At 33.6% G+C, this 17,058-nt stretch overlaps 3 protein-coding genes across 5 annotated transcripts; all 3 read left to right on the top strand.

The window, feature by feature from the left end:
- The first annotated feature begins 283 nt into the window (after window positions 1–283).
- Window positions 284–4,241, top strand: LOC106125478 (band 4.1-like protein 5). The gene is made up of 2 exons (XM_013322703.1): window positions 284–382; window positions 1,555–4,241. Exon 2 carries the CDS (start codon window positions 1,575–1,577, stop codon window positions 3,597–3,599), a length of 2,025 nt encoding a protein of 674 aa, XP_013178157.1. The 5' UTR covers window positions 284–382; window positions 1,555–1,574; the 3' UTR covers window positions 3,600–4,241.
- Window positions 4,242–6,490: 2,249 nt separating this feature from the next.
- Window positions 6,491–11,938, top strand: LOC106125451 (adenylate kinase 7). Its single transcript, XM_013322662.1, has 16 exons — window positions 6,491–6,800; window positions 7,081–7,236; window positions 7,446–7,594; window positions 7,850–7,977; window positions 8,683–8,835; window positions 8,903–8,984; window positions 9,080–9,166; window positions 9,367–9,525; window positions 9,635–9,754; window positions 9,961–10,139; window positions 10,266–10,351; window positions 10,486–10,596; window positions 10,672–10,953; window positions 11,128–11,255; window positions 11,334–11,492; window positions 11,650–11,938. The coding sequence occupies exons 1-16, from the start codon at window positions 6,572–6,574 to the stop codon at window positions 11,863–11,865; spliced, it is 2,424 nt and encodes an 807-aa protein (XP_013178116.1). The 5' UTR covers window positions 6,491–6,571; the 3' UTR covers window positions 11,866–11,938.
- Window positions 11,939–12,303: 365 nt separating this feature from the next.
- On the top strand, window positions 12,304–17,028 carry ppk23 (amiloride-sensitive sodium channel pickpocket 23). Of its 3 annotated transcripts, none has more exons than XM_013322663.1 (11): window positions 12,304–12,537; window positions 12,713–12,810; window positions 12,892–12,994; window positions 13,147–13,324; window positions 13,461–13,606; window positions 13,755–13,860; window positions 14,058–14,334; window positions 14,466–14,604; window positions 14,675–14,781; window positions 14,933–15,116; window positions 15,304–17,028. In XM_013322663.1, exons 1-11 carry the CDS (start codon window positions 12,329–12,331, stop codon window positions 15,413–15,415), a joined length of 1,659 nt encoding a protein of 552 aa, XP_013178117.1. In that variant the 5' UTR covers window positions 12,304–12,328; the 3' UTR covers window positions 15,416–17,028. The 3 variants fall into 3 exon arrangements, with proteins under 3 accessions (XP_013178117.1, XP_013178118.1, XP_013178119.1); XM_013322664.1 differs by having other exon boundaries at window positions 14,469–14,604; XM_013322665.1 differs by having other exon boundaries at window positions 12,469–12,634.
- The last annotated feature ends 30 nt before the right edge of the window (window positions 17,029–17,058 follow it).

Raw genomic sequence — 17,058 nt, forward strand, 5'->3', positions numbered from 1 at the left:
ATGAAAAGTCAGATTCTTTTTCAAAATCCAAAGAGAGGAGATCCAGAGTGTGTCAAACAAGTGCCAAATCCCAAATCTAGAAATGGAAAACAAAAACAGACTAATAAAATATGTTAGCACCACTTTCATTATTTAATCATTAAATGAAATTACATTATTTTTAAGTAATAATTACAGTTATTAAGATCAAACTGTTTATTTCACATGTTGATCTATCTTAGTTTTTTGGAAACAATAAGCTAAGCCCCGCTATGTTTAATCTGTATTGCTTTTGCTTTTTATATTTTTTCTCTGTTCTGTTGTCAAGGTTTATTTTCATGGATTAAAAATTTATCAATTTATTTTGATGATTCTGGAGGCTCTGTACATCATTGACGATTTGGTAAGTCTGATTGTCTAAATACATTTAGAATGAAGGAGTCATATATTAATGTCTATAGAAAAAGCAATCTCTTGAAATCCAGTTGTTCTTTCACTTTATCCACGTTTGCTTGGAACTAAGATATACGCCCACAATAATGTCAATAGTTATACAGATACATACTAATATATTGACCTATGAGCACTATGTTACCATCTGGGTCACTGGAATTATAATTTGTGTATTTAATATTATTTTTTTATAAAGCATAACTATGTGTATAAGCTAAAATATGTGGAACCAGTATGAAAATTGCTATAGACCACCAAATTTATAATACACACAAATAATTTTTTAAAATAAAAACTTGACTAACGATTCTCATTACCATTAAATGTTACATTTATTCTTATAAACTAATACAATTATAAATAGTTCAGAGATTTTTCATTTTAACACTAATTAAGCTCAATGCAATCCTATTATAAGAAACTTAATCCGTTATGTTGGAATAGGTTGCTACTTCATCTACATAGAAGGCTTCTGGAAAGGAAACACACTTGCTTCATTCAATTCTTAATGTTGAAATAGTAATACTTCCTAATTAGGACAAGATGTTAATTAAAAAAAATGTTCCACAAACTAAATTTGAATAGACAAGACTTTTAAGAATATTACTAAAAACTATACACTCAGTAGTTCCTCTGAGCAATAAAATAAAAATGATAAACTTGTACAAAGTTTGTATACAATTTTCTGATACTCACTAAATCAATTATTATTAAGTGATGAAATGATACAATGCCTCAGTAATTTGTCATTTGTAATTTTTACATCTCATATATACAATAGCTGTTTATGTAACGTAACAATGGAAAAATTGGCAATATTAGAATTGTCTGTTACATCAGGTAGTTGATAGAAATCAAATATACAATACCTATAGCCCACAAGGAGAAATTATTCAGTGTTAGTGTGTGTACACATGTAAACACATTGTTTTTCATGGGTACATATCTCCAATTTACTGTGAACTCTGGTAGATTAAAGTGTACAAAAATTTGTAGAGTTTTGTGTCATTCAGTTTGTACTCTTTTCTATAGTGTTATATGGGTACAGACTGGTTTGTTTATTAGTTTCTTAAATTAACTATTCCTTGTTTGTTAATGTATTTTTTTTATCTTTTGTTATAGATTTACTGTGCCTTGTCAAAATGTTGCGCTTCCTCAGCCGACGAGGGCGCTCATCCAGCCAGAATCGAAACAAACAGGCCCAGAAAAGTTCAAGCAACAAAAACTTGATACAGTGCAAGGTAATGTTACTTGATGAAACTGATTTATCTATCAATCTATCTAAAAAAGCAAGTGCTGCAGATCTCTATGAACAAGTATTTTATTCCTTAGATTTAATTGAAAAAGATTATTTTGGACTTCAATTTACTGACACAAACAATGTTAAACACTGGTTGGATCCAACTAAAACAATAAAGAAACAAGTTAAAATTGGACCCCCCTATACTTTGAGATTAAAAGTTAAATTTTACTCATCTGAACCCAATAATTTAAGAGAAGAATTGACAAGATATCAATTTTTCTTACAACTAAAGAAAGATATTTTGGAGAGTAAATTAGAATGTCCTCATTCCACTGCAGTAGAGCTGGCTGCTTTGGCTCTGCAGTCAGAATTAGGAGATTTTGATGAGTCATTGCACACACCTGCTACAGTATCAGAGTTTAGATTTGTGCCAAATCAAACAGAGGAGATGGAAATAGAAATATTAGAAGAGTATAAAAAATACAAAGGTCTCACTCCAGCTCAAGCTGAAGTAAATTACTTAAATAAAGCAAAGTGGCTTGAAATGTATGGTGTTGACATGCACATTGTTTTGGGTAAAGATGGATGTGAGTACCATTTGGGTTTGACACCTACTGGTATACTCGTTTTTGAAGGACCTCAAAAAATTGGGTTATTCTTTTGGCCCAAGATAAGCAAATTAGATTTCAAGAAAAAGAAATTGACGCTGGTAGTCGTTGAAGATGATGATCAAGGTCGTGAACAAGAACATACATTTGTTTTCCGCCTGCACAATGAAAAAGCATGTAAACATCTTTGGAAATGTGCTGTAGAACACCACACTTTCTTCCGCTTACGTGCCCCAGTTAAAGGACCTTCTGCCAGGCAAAACTTCTTCAGGATGGGATCGAGATTCCAATACTCGGGCAAAACAGAATATCAAACCACACAACAGAATCGAGCGCGTCGCACAGTTCAATTTGAGAGACGCCCCAGTCAAAGGTTCGCTCGACGTCAGAGTCATGTTTTAAGGGAACGTGAAAAACAGAACGTAACAACAAAACCTGAAACTCCATCCCAGTCTGAAGTCAATACCGAGATGCCGAGTACTTCCACTGATACTACGCCGCTCATGCCGGAATCTGCACTCGATACTCTATCGAGAAAGAGTAGCGCGAAGTCACAAAAATCTTCGTTAATTGAGATTGATCCGAAGCCAACTGAAATAGGAGAGCCTTCAACAAAAAATATTATGAATGACGAACCAGTGGAAGAGGTGAAGATATCTAAGGAGGACGCTATCAGCAATAAAGTTTTGTTCAAAATCGATAAAGGTAATACAGACGAGAAGAAAAATAATCTAACACAGCTAGTTATAAACAAGCCGTCTTGTAATTGTTCGCCTGCCGCTGAATTTAATCCACTTAATGATCTTCTTATGAGCCTGGTGAAAGAAAAATTGAATAACGATGACTCTAAAAACGAAGCTAAGAAAGATCAACTAGATTCATTGTCGGATAAGGAGATACCGAACAATCAAGCAAAATGTTATTTATCTTCAAATAAGAATCTGCCTCCGGGACAGCTAAAGTGTAACAACATTCTTAAAGCTAGAGAGAATGAAATTAAAATAATTAATGAGTCTACAAATATAAATCTATCTATTCCGTCGACACCTTCACCGAAAATACTAAACGAGCCGAATTCGCCGTTGGCAAATAATTCTCAGTACGTCTCAATTGTCGTTGTCGAACCTCCGCGTGCCCAAACCAAGATAGCTTCGCCTAAACCAGTGGATAGAAAAGAAGATGTTGTACCCAAATCCCAACCGATATCGTCGTTGTCACCTTGGCTCGTGACTTCTGAACCGAGTTCTCCATCAGGTATCGGAGAGAAGGAAATAACTATCATTCATCGTAAGTCAGTCATTACTACACAATTGTAGGAAGCATATTCCAGCATTCAAACATATTTTAATACATATATTGTACTTAAGGGTGTAGGATAACTATAAGTATTGATACCTTCATAATATTATAGATAGTCTGGTGCTGTCAATTTTAATCGAGTTCTCAATTAAAAAGGTGCTCTGGAATTATTGAGTAATTTCAGTTGTCAGTGATATACACACAGCAACTAAGTGCCTTTTACATAAACTAAATGTTATTTCGCTTTTGAAGTTTCGAAGGAAACCTAAAGTGAGATAATACCTTATTTTCGCCTTTATATCTGTCGAACTTTTTACACTTTTAGGTTAAGAATTATGTTTTCCATAAGTTTAATTTTACATACGAATTGGTTTTGGAATATTGTATTAATAACAATATTGGCCATAAAAAGCACTGGTAATTTGATATTGCGTAAAGAAACTTCTTGGCCACGGAATGTAGTTGCAAACGTTACATTCAAGTTGGTGCCTTTTAAATGTTTACAAGAATGCTTTCAAACTGGCCTTTAATGCTATCAAAGCTAGCATGAATATTTTTGCATCCATTTTATTTACTGGTCTAAATGATTATCTTAATTTTAATTGTGTTTCGAATGTTAAGAAATATTTTTAGATTTGAGATATACCAGTATACGTATTTGAAAAACAAATCCAAATTGCAATTATAAAAATAATTATTCGTATAATATGCCTATGAAATATAAATAGAACTATTTTAATTATTTTTTATCCTATATGTTTTACAATTTTGATTTTAATGTACTTAATTTTAACATGTAAGTATTATACAAAAGATACTCATTGCATTACTTAATTTTACAATGTGACGACATTTTACCTGAAAAGTATCATTTTGCATACTTTTACATTCCTACAAAAGTGTGACTTTTAAGCATTCCAAATGTTATATCTACAAAAGTAGTTAAGAATGCCCCTATAAAATTTAAAAAATACGAAGATTTACTGTTTTGCTATGCATTTGAATGCAATGAAAAATATTGAAAATAAATTTATATTAAGTAAGCCGTCCTCTTACCACATCGAATAATACATTTAACATGACATTATGTAGATTTTAGTACAAGAAATGAACAGTATTACATCAAACGATTTGTTCGTGCCATAACTGCACTTTTGAATGTTGGAATTTTTGGAATTGGATTTTAAATGGATAATTATATTTTTATACAATTTTTTTTGTTCAATAATTGAGACTGAAATGTTTGGATTTTTAAATCTGTTTTAGAAATAATACAAAAATATGGAATTTTTTTTTTATAATTTGCCTAAAAATAGATTACGCGAGTACAATCACATGAGACCTTTATAGAACAAGACGCGCCACCCTCCCACTTATGCATCACCAGATGCAGTATACATTTTTTACTCGAGCAAGCGACGAACCTATAATTTTTGGATTCTTTAGATTCCTACGATATGACATTTTTTACCTGTGACGTCATCAACTAGGTCTCGTGTTATTGCACACAATTGGAACATGATACCTCGAACCTGGATAAGCTAGAGTGCAATATACCGGTATAAATTTTTTCCGCCTATAAAGGTATCTCTCTAACGCGAGTTTCTCGCTTATACAGGTTATCCGTCGGTACTTGACAATGACTCGCTTATATGGGTTTCTCGCTTATCCAGATTCGATTTTATTTTCATAGTTACATTGTTTAATTCAATGGTTTTTTAATTTTGTTTTTATGTATTATAAAAACATTTATTGACGGAAGTGAAAGATGTACGAAAGTAATGAAAAATGATTCCACTAGATTTAATAAAATTAGTTTTAAATAACGGTGCTTGGGAACAATCAATTTTAAATTTATTACTTAATATTATATAGAAAAAATTATGTACTTCAAATACACTTCTCTGAAAATGGTGAAGATTGGTTCTTGATTTTCTTCGAGAATCTCTCTTACCTGTAGCAAAAGTATCTTTGGGCAGCAGAAACATATACGTTGGAGGTGTTATTCTAGACATTTGCAAAGAAATGGAAAGCAAAAACATTGCTTTCTCAAAACATACTAAGGCGCGAATACTTAATAACATTTACGTACTGATTTAAGAGTTTTTATTTGGCTACTACGTACTTAACAAACGGTTTATTATAGACCTAGAGAATAAGTTTAAAGTCTGTTTTATTGTTACATAATACCGTCCAGTTGACGTCTTTGTCGTTTAAGTATTTGGGTTTATGTACTTAGATTATTCTATAGTTGTGCCTACACGTTAAACTTAATAGTAGATTTCATTCGTCACAAATTTTGTGCAAGTACATAACACGCAATTTAATGTGTGGATACAACTAACTTTTTTGTAGGTACCTTTACTTATGTATAGGTACGATTATGTATTGATGTTTTATCTTTATTATATTTTATTCAAATGCCTATTATTCAATGTAATCAGGACAATTATTACTATTAAAATGTATTATTCTACGCATGTATTTTATTAAATGTGTTTAACTATTAAATTATATTTTAAATAAGTACACACTAAAAATCTCCTATCTTAAGTTTGCTAAAGAATAATGCAAGTTATCCAGGTTTTTATGTAGAATTAACAACTTTTGAAATCGTTGAAAATTTTGTAGACCGACAAATTTATCTTACCTGGTGGATATAAGTAAAATTAAATTATAATAGCTCACTAGCGCCCCCTGTCAAAGACCAAAAAATGTGGCAAGATATTGTCATTGTTTTCCTTTTATCTCATTTTTATGTCTATGTAGGTTTTACATATTTTTATCCAGAACTAACTGCGATAGCAGCGCCTTTTCTAGGCACAGATAAGCTTGTCGTTGTCACGCTATAATCGAATGAGTGTCAAAAATATTCTGACACTTTTTGTCATAACTATACAATCTTTGTTAGCCTTTGTTTGCTTTTCCGATAGAAAGTCATAAAATAACAAGCAGTCGTAAAATTGCTTATTTTGTCCAATTCTCCAATATGTCGAATATTAGAAATGTATCAACAACTTTTGAAAACATTTTCTCAACTAAAAGGTATTTTATAAATAATTTAGACTCGTATCATGGTGAACAAATTTTGAAGAAAGTGTCGAAAATAATAGAGAAAACCGAGCAATCTACAGTCGTGTCATCGGTGTCGGATATAGGGGAGCACTCGGAGATTTTGATCTCTCCGAAGCCAGTTGCGGATCCTTATGAAATCATAGGTGAGTTAACAAAGATGGTGTATCGTAGTCACTCTGCAGTTACTTTTGTATTGTCTAGTTGATATGTTTCCTGGGTCTTTTTGCATACATCACATTTTAATAAGCTTTTCTAATGTCAACGCAGAGGTGGTTTAACATTATGGGAACCTTTTGATTTTTGACAGTTTTTCCTTTTGTAAATATGTTTTTAAATCTTACTATTGTGTACAGACTTTACCATCGAGCTCCTATAAAATACATTCCTAGAACACTTTAGTGATAAAATATATTTTTCTTCTAGGTACCGTTATCGATCCTAAAATAGCAACCATCGACCGTGTAGCAGCAATCGTACCTGTCAACGAATGCTTGCCTCAGATGCTCACATGTGGGACAGTGATTTTAGATATCACTAGCGATACTCAACAAGTCAAACTTGCTTCGGGTTATCTTAAACGTACGAAATGCTAAATTTAATTAATACATATTTATAAAAACCCAAGTTACAGTTAGGCTGGCGGTTTAGAATAACAAGTACAACGCAGACGCTCATATATTTTATATTTGTACGTCAATAATATTTTACTATTATACATAAATACAAAAGCATTTTAAACTAAACTAATGATTTATATACATAATACATACTTGTTCTAAACATTATAGTTTTAAAAGACTTGCTTGAAAAGGAACAACAGGCGGAACAAGCTCACAGCGTAGTGAATGACGCCGGCGATGTCCCGGATTCCAAGAGGCGTTATCTGATATTGTTATCCACAGTAATGACATGGGCTCTTACAAAGCCATTGGACCCGGTAATTCAAAACTACTTACAAGTCATTATCGTAGGAATTGCAAAAGTAATAGTAATTTCCACAAAATGTCTCTGTCTTCGAGATGGGCCTGGAAAGCATAAGCTTGAGCCTAGAATGATTTAATGACTACAATTAATATAGCTCATTTACTATTTTGATTTTAAAATAGAGACTTCAGTTTATATTAATTCCTACTGTAAGACAATTTTTAAACATTTTCACATTAAATTGTGTTATTTGTTAACGGGTTTTTAGGACACTCCAGAGATGCCATTCGTAGAGACGGATTTTCGCAAAAGAAAAGCGCATCCAAATTACAAACAGCATTATAACGTTGAAAATGAGGTCATCGGTATTGCTAGAAAATTTAAGTCGAAAATTGGGTAAGCAGCTTACGTGTCAGTACAGTCACTGTGGTTTGGGGATTTACCTTTTATGTATGGTAAGAATTAAGGAAACAGGAACAAAAACAGAGTCCAAAAGTTTTTAGTTTAGAGTTTATTTTTGAGATAGACAAGGTGAGTAAATGTTTCTTATATTATGTGATGTATGCTCCATAAAATTTAGTGATGAAACAGTATTATGTTACAGAGATGATTGTACTGGTCGTTATGTATTGCCTAACTTTTTAACGGTTACTTATAAACGGTCTAACGGACGCTATTAAGAAATAATGTTTTGAATAATGGTTATTGTTAACGTTCTAACATAAATCTGTAAATTCCGACGTGCTGGTTATCATTTCGGTTCACGGCAACCTTTGAATAAATTATAATTACGCAGCGAGAGCTTAATTTCTATCCTAGAGAAATGATTATTCTATTATAATAATCGTGTAGTAAAAACACTCATTATACTATTGACGATTCGCCGATAGCCTATTGATTATAAATACATCACATTCGACTACGTCGTCGAGAGTTCGAAACCCAGCATCCGATTAATGTCGCAAACGATATCCTAACAAAAGCCTAGAGATTACTTGAATAGTTATAAGAACTGTAATTAAATCTGTCATTTGAAAGAAAAAAATAGTACGCGTTATTTCTTGAAAAATAATACATTTGTTAAAAATGACACATTTTCAGCGCTTTGGTGGTAGCGTCTGGTATGACATATGGCGGACGTGAGGATGCTCTTTACTATTGGTTTCAAAAAGCTTGGGAATGCGAGCCCTTCTTACCCATATTAGGGCGCGGAGGAAATGTCATTCCTATTATTAATGTTTTTGATTTGGCAGAGTAAGTAAAAATTAAAAGTATATTGTTGTTTGTGGTCTGCAAAATAATAAAAGTTTTTTAACTTTAGGATTATTTATAATCTTGTCACGACTTTCCCAAAGAAGCTATACATTTTGGCGGTAGAACAAAATGTAACGAAGCAGAGAGAGGTAAGTAAATAGTTTTAAAAATAAACTATTTTTATCGTGTTGGTGTTTATAGATCATAGCTTGGAAATATTTTTATTGAATATGAATAATTTCAGATTATAAAGCCATTAGGACGTTTCGTCGGTTCAGGAATGTTTAAATGCATACCACCGGAAGATGCTTTCTTGATTCCCGAAATAGACGTAAGTATTAATGAAATAATAATTTATTAGACAATATTTGCTGACTGACATTAGACTATTTTAAGTAACGTAAACAAATGACTTTATTTTTCTAATTACTATACACCTTAAACGAATAATTTTATGTAATACGACTATATAGAAGATGTTACATAAATGTTACAGTCAACATTTAAAAATTTCTAAATAATATTTTATAGCAAAGAATTTACGATCTAATTAATCTGAATTTGAATATGGAACCGACTTTCATAGTGGAAACTATGGGATTGCAATGGATCTCTGAGATGACCTTTGCTGAAAATGTCCCCGTTCTTATAAAGCAATTTAAAAAAGAACGAGAATTAAAATCTTTCAAGGTAAGTGACAAACAATATGGGAAGCAAAGAGCTACATATTCAATTGTTACATTAACTGTGAAATATTTTACATAAATTATATACAACTTGGTGTATTTTATTCGTACAGATTGTTATATACGGCCCCATAATGATTGGTAAGAGTACATTGTCAAGGTTAATTTGCGAGAATTATGGTTTGGTGTACGTTTCTCCGGACACTATTGTTAATGATATGATAAAAGACTTGGTATGTTATTTTAATTATATTATCTTTTAATTTGAAATATAATTTCGTAGGTGGACATTTAGCAATGAGACAAAGTTGAATACATAATCTTTATTGTACCTTTTGAGGCACTTTTAACACGTCCAGTGCCAACGATTCGCATGGACAGTTTTCACACCAAAACGCTGCTTGGAGCGTGTTGAACTTTTGTAAGATAACTTTTTAAGGAATTGCGAATGGAACACTGGAAAGAGGGTGAAGCTTCCAAGCTGCCAGGAATGGAAGAGGGTGACACTGCAATGGATGATGAGGAGACAGAGGAGGATGAAAATGAACGAGAAGCGGCGCGAATAACGCTCGGCCTGTTGCGTTCCGGTCGCACTCCAACTGATGATGAAATCATTGGGTTCGATAAATCATTGTTTTTGCATTTTATACCTCAATATATTTTCTAAGAGTGGAAGGAAGTGGACTACTGCGAAGGGCTTTCTGGAAAACATAGTTTTTGTCAATCGGTCTTTTTCTTTCGTAGGTACTTAAGAAAAAAACTTTTAAGCCACGAAGCACAAAACAAAGGTTGGGTGTTGGATGGATTTAATTTGGTACAAAGTGCTACTCGTAAGTTTTTAAACTTTAGTTGGTTGGTAATTAATTTGACGACTTGTTTGTTTATATAATACATTTTCATGATATGTTTTATCTAGGAATCATTAATTGACTTGTATTAAAATAATATTAATAATTTCTATTAGTTTTTGAAAGAGGCGAGGAACAGGATGAGGTACAAAGCGAAGATGAAGATCGAGATATGTTCGAGGAAGACATGGATCTATATACCAATGTACTGAAGAAGTTGTTACCGGGTGAGAATTGTGTTTTTAACACTATAAGATCTTTACATGGCACTATTTTTAACATAATGTTTTTTTTCGTATTAGACATAGTGGTGTCTTTAGAAGCAACGGATGATTTTATCTGTGAAAAGGCAATGCGTCAGCCCGAAGACGAATTTCGTGTGGACGAAGAAACTGTTCTGAAGTTACTCAGTGAGTTCAGAGCGACTGATGCTCCGGACATATCCCCTCTCAACTTCTTCGACGAGCTGGATATTCATCCTTTAGTAGTGCCAGTGAATAACCACAATGATTACTCTATGGAGGGACCGTACGCCGAAGTATCACTGCGCTTGGGCCGTCCGTGTCGTTATGCAAAATTAATGGGTAGGTCATATAGCACTTGTCGACTCTTTTATCGTAATTATTCGTATTCTACACACACTTACATATATTAATATTTAAACAGAAACAAATTGTATTGAGCAAAATAGGAGACAGAAAGTTAGACAAGTTTACACTTTGTGTAAGTAATAACACAATTCATTTATCACAATATAGAGGTTATCGAGAGAGCAGAAAAGAAAGAAAAGGCGGCAAAAGAGTTGATGGAAGCCAAACAACGTAAAGCATTGCAAGAACTGGAGAAGAAAATTAAGGAAGAAAACGAAGAAAAAATGGAATACTGGGTATAGAGTGTCTTCATTGTGCGTAGTTACATGTGTGACTTTAAATATTTAATTAATCTATTTGTTTAAAACATATAGTCGGAGTTATATGGATTAATGCGTGAAGAGGAAGAAATGGCTTTGGCAGCTGCAGGCGAGCCCATGCGTAACTATCTCGTGCAGTACATATTCCCCACATTGACTGCAGGTCTTTTGGAAGTCGCAAAATTACGACCCAAGGATCCCATTGATTTCCTTGTAAGTTTATGAAACGTATATCCTTTATTTTTGTTCGAAAATTAATGCTTAATGTCCTTTAACAAATAGATTTCTTCGAACCTTCAGAGACCTTCATAAGATCTTCGATACATGTAAGAAAATTCTCATAACAACTCGTATTAATTATTAATTGTAGGCAGAATACTTATTCAAACTCAACCCAACCGGGAAGATGTTGGAGCCGGGATATAACCTGCAGGCAGAGAAAATATTAGGCAAAGTGAAAATGCTAGATGAAGCTCTCAAAGACCTGGACATCAACATAGATGCGCTAATACCACAAGAAGCAGACGTCCCGGGCGAAGAAGTGACTGCATCGAAAAAGAAGATAGCAGAAATGAACGCGTTGTAAATTTACTATTTTAACTTAGATTTTTTGGGTTAACATTACTTTATTTTACATCTTGTGTCTTTCTTTCACTACGATAGATGATTTAAAAAAATAAACAGCTGATATAATTAAACAATTTACTTACAAAAAATAGCCACCCTTGTGTCTGTCGGACAAAAAAGTGTGAAATTCTTGAAGAAATACATGTAATTGTCTTGCCAGGCATGCATGTATTTTACGTTACCGTGGATTTTAACGACCTACATTCATTGTATGACACAATTTATGTGTCATACGATGTAGATATAACCTAAAATAATGGACTGTCGGTTAGTAAACAATTATATTTGATTTCAATAGTTGTCGTTATATAATTAGCGCGCAACACGCAACGACTGGTCGATAAATCTGATTGTATCTTATATCGCGTGGATACAATAGCCAGTACCTTTCATAGTTTTGTATTGGTCAAACATGAAGAACGATGACGAAGGTATATCCTCAAAATGTGTTACCACCTCGCTATCAAAAGGGGAGAAAGAAAAAAAAGCGCCAAAATAAACAAAAAGATGACATCGGAGTACTGTCATTGCTGGCGGCAAGCTTACGTCATCAGACCACTGAGTTTTTCAACAATTCAACATTACATGGCGTGCGGTACATCGCGGAAAAAGAACGACCCTTTTGTGAGAAGTGAGTCGAAAATCTAATAATTATCTATTATATAGTAATAATTTCTCCATGTGCCGTTCGATTACATTTAGGAAATACCAGATCTACTTCGTCTATTGTAAGATGCCTTATTTGGTTGTGTTAATGTTGTAACTATTTTCTTTGCATTCTCAAATTATACATTTTAATTTTTTAGATTCATGTGGTTTAGCTTCACGGCAATCGGCGCCGTGGCTACTTGCATTATAATTGTAAGTCTTTGGGAAAAGTTTCAAACAAATCCAACAATCACAGGCGAGTTAAAACAATTGTTTTAATAAAGTTATAGTGTAATTTAAAAAGAAACAAATAATTTATTCATATCTGGTGATGCAGGTTTGGACACAGATTTCCACAATTGGGATGTACCATTCCCTGCAGTTACTATATGCGACAAGAATCCTCTTGATGAAGAATTACTACAGGAGTACATCGATAAGTACGCAATAAATAATGTATCGTAAAATATTCACATCAAACACTAACCATTGGCTTTCATACTACATGTCAACTTAAATATATAATAAACTCTGCCCAATGTACAAATATAGCCACAGGTCCTCTTCGTAAAGCAAAAATTTTGATATGCAGAGTGTGGCCGGCTGGCGCGCCTGCAAATGCAACAAGGATGCTGCAGTGGCTGGCGACTCTAAGCTTCCGCTCTATAGAAGAAAGCGCTACAACGTTCATCACGCAGCACGATCTAGTGGGCCACACTGCGAATGATGCCCCGGCACCTGCGTTGGATCCCAAGGAAGCTGTTTTTAGTGTTAGTTATACTTCTATATTGCTAGATATATAAATAAGTGTTTATTATAATTTTAGGATATTTATTTATTGCATTTCATATTCACAAAATCAAAGGCAACTTGTGTATTTTCACATACAAAAAAAATATAATATAGATTGTTCAACGGTGTGAGGCTGCATTTTATGATTGCGAATGGAAAGGAGACTCGGAAGAATGTTGTGATTTTCTCGTGCCTGTCTTCACAGAAATGGGATTTTGTTACGCTTACAATTCACGGCACGCGGAGAAATCTTGGCCTTGGTAATGTATGGAATCCTTTATTATGATTCTAACATAGAAACTTTCGTTGCTGTTTTAATAAAAACAAGAATTCTTTGACGTCTTCTTTCTCGTTTTTAGCACCTTAATGCATTCAATCTTTAATATAATATCATTTAATCAATTTTAGGCAATCTCAGGCGCAGAGCGAACTGTTTACCGAAGCATACATTCACGAGACGGATTCAAAATGGTCCTTCATGTTTAATTCATTTCGTAATACATCTATTATAGACGTAAGTGTTATGCGAAAAGTAGCAATGTTTCATTGTGAAAGTTAGTGTTAGTAGTCATTTGATTACCAATTTGTCAATATTATTTTGTGTCCGCTATTTACATTCGTATAATATGTTCGTTTTTTGCTTTTAAACAAACGCAAAGAGATGAATGACGTTACAATCATTTTAAAGCCAAAATAATTTAACAATTCTAGATCTATATTCATTCAACTGAGGAAATGGCGGGATTGGAACAAAGTGCCCAGCTCTCTTGGGACCACCGAGTAGAGAAAGTTTCGTTCTCAGTCAAACATACGTATACCACGGAGGATGCGCGACAGCTTTCCATACGACAGAGACGTTGTATCTTCGCAGACGAGGTCAAATTAGAAACATCGTCTATATACACGTACTCGGCCTGTATGCGACAGTGCCGGATGCAAAGGAGTCGATCGTATTGCAAATGCGTGCCACATTTCTATCCAAAAACAAGTACGACTAGATTCTTTATAAAATATCAATATGTATTAATCTTTTAAATACTAAATAATACTAATTTTGTCGTAGCGTTCTAAATTTTTTCATATTTTTGTTACAAATACCAAAAAAATATTTGAACACAGAAGGATACCGCCAATGCACTGTACGTGAATTGGAGTGTATAGCTCGCTATGCGGCCGCCATCACTGACGTGAGTCGCTGCACCTGCGAGCTGGGCTGCTCCCACACCGTCTACGAGGTGGAGAAGCTCACTGAAATAGAGTCAGTACAACATCTACTAGTGAACTAGTCTACGTAACAGTTCATCTTATAATTTTGTGCTTTATTAAAGCTCAAGCAAAGGTCCGGTGGCGTCTAACGCTCTGGAGACGGAGTTTGTTTCGTGGCCAATGGTCAGGTACAAACGCGAGGTGCTCTTCGGATGGGTTGACTTGTTGGGTAAGTTTTTTGTGCCTTTGAGTGGGCAATGGCGAAATTCAAAGAATAAATGCCTTCACTGTGCGATCTTACTGTGTAGATAGGGTAAATTTACAGTTAAAAATTATTTCCACGTAAGCTAACTGTAATCAATGTAAGCAATTTTGGTCAGTATCGTTTGGCGGCATAGCGGGTCTTTTCCTGGGCTTCTCGTTGCTATCTGGAGTGGAGCTAGTGTATTACTTCACGCTGCGCGCCTGCTGCGCCGCGTGGCGCGACGGGGACGCACTGCGCCGCGAGCGCGCTGAACGACTGGCACGTCCCAAGCCGCCCTACAACCTCAGCCTCGTGCCCTGGTAAGGTCTGCTTCACTAGGACATGGTGGTGTCACCGAAAATTTAAGATATTTTATTGATTATTACATCGCCGACTCGGAAGCTTGATCACGAGTTCTGGCTCCAGACTTGGTGATTGGATACCATAGAGAAAAAATGTTGCATCCTATATTATGTACATATTATTTACAAGATGTTCGTGTACCAGGTGGAAGAAGCCGCCAGAACCACAAGATGCACGTCCTCTGCAAGTGAAGGCGAAAGACTTGCAGCCGCCAAAGTATTCCCCGCCTCCTCTCTACACACAGTACCTGCCCTGATTTAACTTATAAACGACCATTTTTCTTTAAAGTAATTTTTTAAATAAAACAAAAATTGACACATAAATATTTACGTTTATTAAAATTTTTGGTCACATCAATCTAAAAGAAATGTCTCTCGGAGAGAAAGAAATTTTGAAACGAACTACATCATCATGCAAAAAGATTGGATACAAAAACAGTCAACAAGTTCCAAAATATTCGAGTAGTAAATACGTACAAATAACAAGGTTCCCAAAAAGCACAATAATGCAGTTCATTCGATAATAAATTGAAAAGAATACGTTTTCTTAACACAGTAGTGTGCGCGTATCCTTACAATTCTGATTACAATAGGACCTAAAATCGAAAGCAACAAAATCTTAGCGCTAATTTAATAGGAATGGTGCATAGCCTTTATAATACTTAACGATCTAATGGGTATTTACGATATTGCATATTACTAAAGCAATAATTTACGAAGATTTCTAAAAGCCAAACAAAATGTTTAGAGCATAGTATAAATAGATTACATTACATTTATTCTACAATCGAAATTATCGTAAAATTATGTCAAAGTGCCGCAATAATCAAACCACAGCTGAGTTTCCTTTCAAATATGAATATTATCAAAAAACTTATTACCTCACTGTTTTAAAAAACTTTGTATATTTAAACAAAATCAATGTACCTATATTTATGACACCACTGGTTACAATGTGATGATACTTTGGTTAGATATTGAGTATGCCAGAGAAAGTTTATGTCCTAAAAATGTTATTTTTAATTTTAATAAAATTTTTGCTTGCATTACATTTCTTAATTATTTTAACATATTGCCAATGTTTTTTTTCAATAAGAATGAGAGTGATGACGACATTTTGTTCTTATACAAGTGTGTCAACAGTGAAAACACAGGAGTAATAGAGCTAAGAAGCTTTAGTAAAATTAAACTAAATAGACAAGACAGTAGGACCAGCCTATCTGCGTTCAAACAAGGTATTGTTAAAAAAATTGAGAGCTAAAAACTAAAAGATACGACATTCTTATATGAAAATAAATTGAAAGAAATTGTTTTCAATGCAGCGATTAATTAAAAATAAAAATAATTCGACATCAATCTTAGTTATTCATAAATATTTTTAACCACATTTACTGGAAAAGATTATATGTTACTTACGTTAGCTATTCCTTATAGTACTGTTAAAATAGTACCAATTAATTTTATAAGTACAAATAATATATAACTGTTGGATATTTTTACAAATAAATATAAGTACATTTAGGTATTCATGAAATAATTATGGATACACAGAAAAAATCATAAAATTAAGTCACACAAAAGTAAGCAACGTAAATATTCTAAATTATTTCTTTTTAGGTTTATGGCAGTAAAATAATTCTTACTGGCCTCTTTTACACTATTTGAAAAAAAAAGATGGCCAGAAAAAAGGTTCGCAACATATGGAAATCTATCATTTCTGCCTACTCCTCTGTATAATGGCCATTAGTGTTATTTTTTTTTAACAGCCTCTAACTTGTTATGTACTACATCGACATTGTTTCCATTTTAATTTAGTAACAAATTTAATAATAAATTTAATTGTATAAAATTGCTAAAAATTGTAATTATGTTCAGCTTTATTTAAAACGCAAAAGCATCC

This window comes from Papilio xuthus, unplaced genomic scaffold (genome assembly GCF_000836235.2).
Source record: "Papilio xuthus unplaced genomic scaffold, Pxut_1.1 DF825928.1, whole genome shotgun sequence".
NCBI lineage: Eukaryota > Metazoa > Arthropoda > Insecta > Lepidoptera > Papilionidae > Papilio > Papilio xuthus.

Coding starts and splice junctions, on each gene's coding strand:
- LOC106125478 (XM_013322703.1), top strand. CDS start 1,575: ATGTTGCGCTTCCTCAGCCGACGAGGGCGCTCATCCAGCCAGAATCGA.
- LOC106125451 (XM_013322662.1), top strand. CDS start 6,572: ATGTCGAATATTAGAAATGTATCAACAACTTTTGAAAACATTTTCTCA. Junction 8,836..8,902: donor AATGTTTTTGATTTGGCAGA/GTAAGTAAAAAT, acceptor TTTTAACTTTAG/GATTATTTATAATCTTGTCA. Junction 11,493..11,649: donor AGGATCCCATTGATTTCCTT/GTAAGTTTATGA, acceptor TATTAATTGTAG/GCAGAATACTTATTCAAACT.
- ppk23 (XM_013322663.1), top strand. CDS start 12,329: ATGACGAAGGTATATCCTCAAAATGTGTTACCACCTCGCTATCAAAAG. Junction 13,607..13,754: donor GCGGAGAAATCTTGGCCTTG/GTAATGTATGGA, acceptor AATCAATTTTAG/GCAATCTCAGGCGCAGAGCG. Junction 14,335..14,465: donor ACATTTCTATCCAAAAACAA/GTACGACTAGAT, acceptor ATTTGAACACAG/AAGGATACCGCCAATGCACT.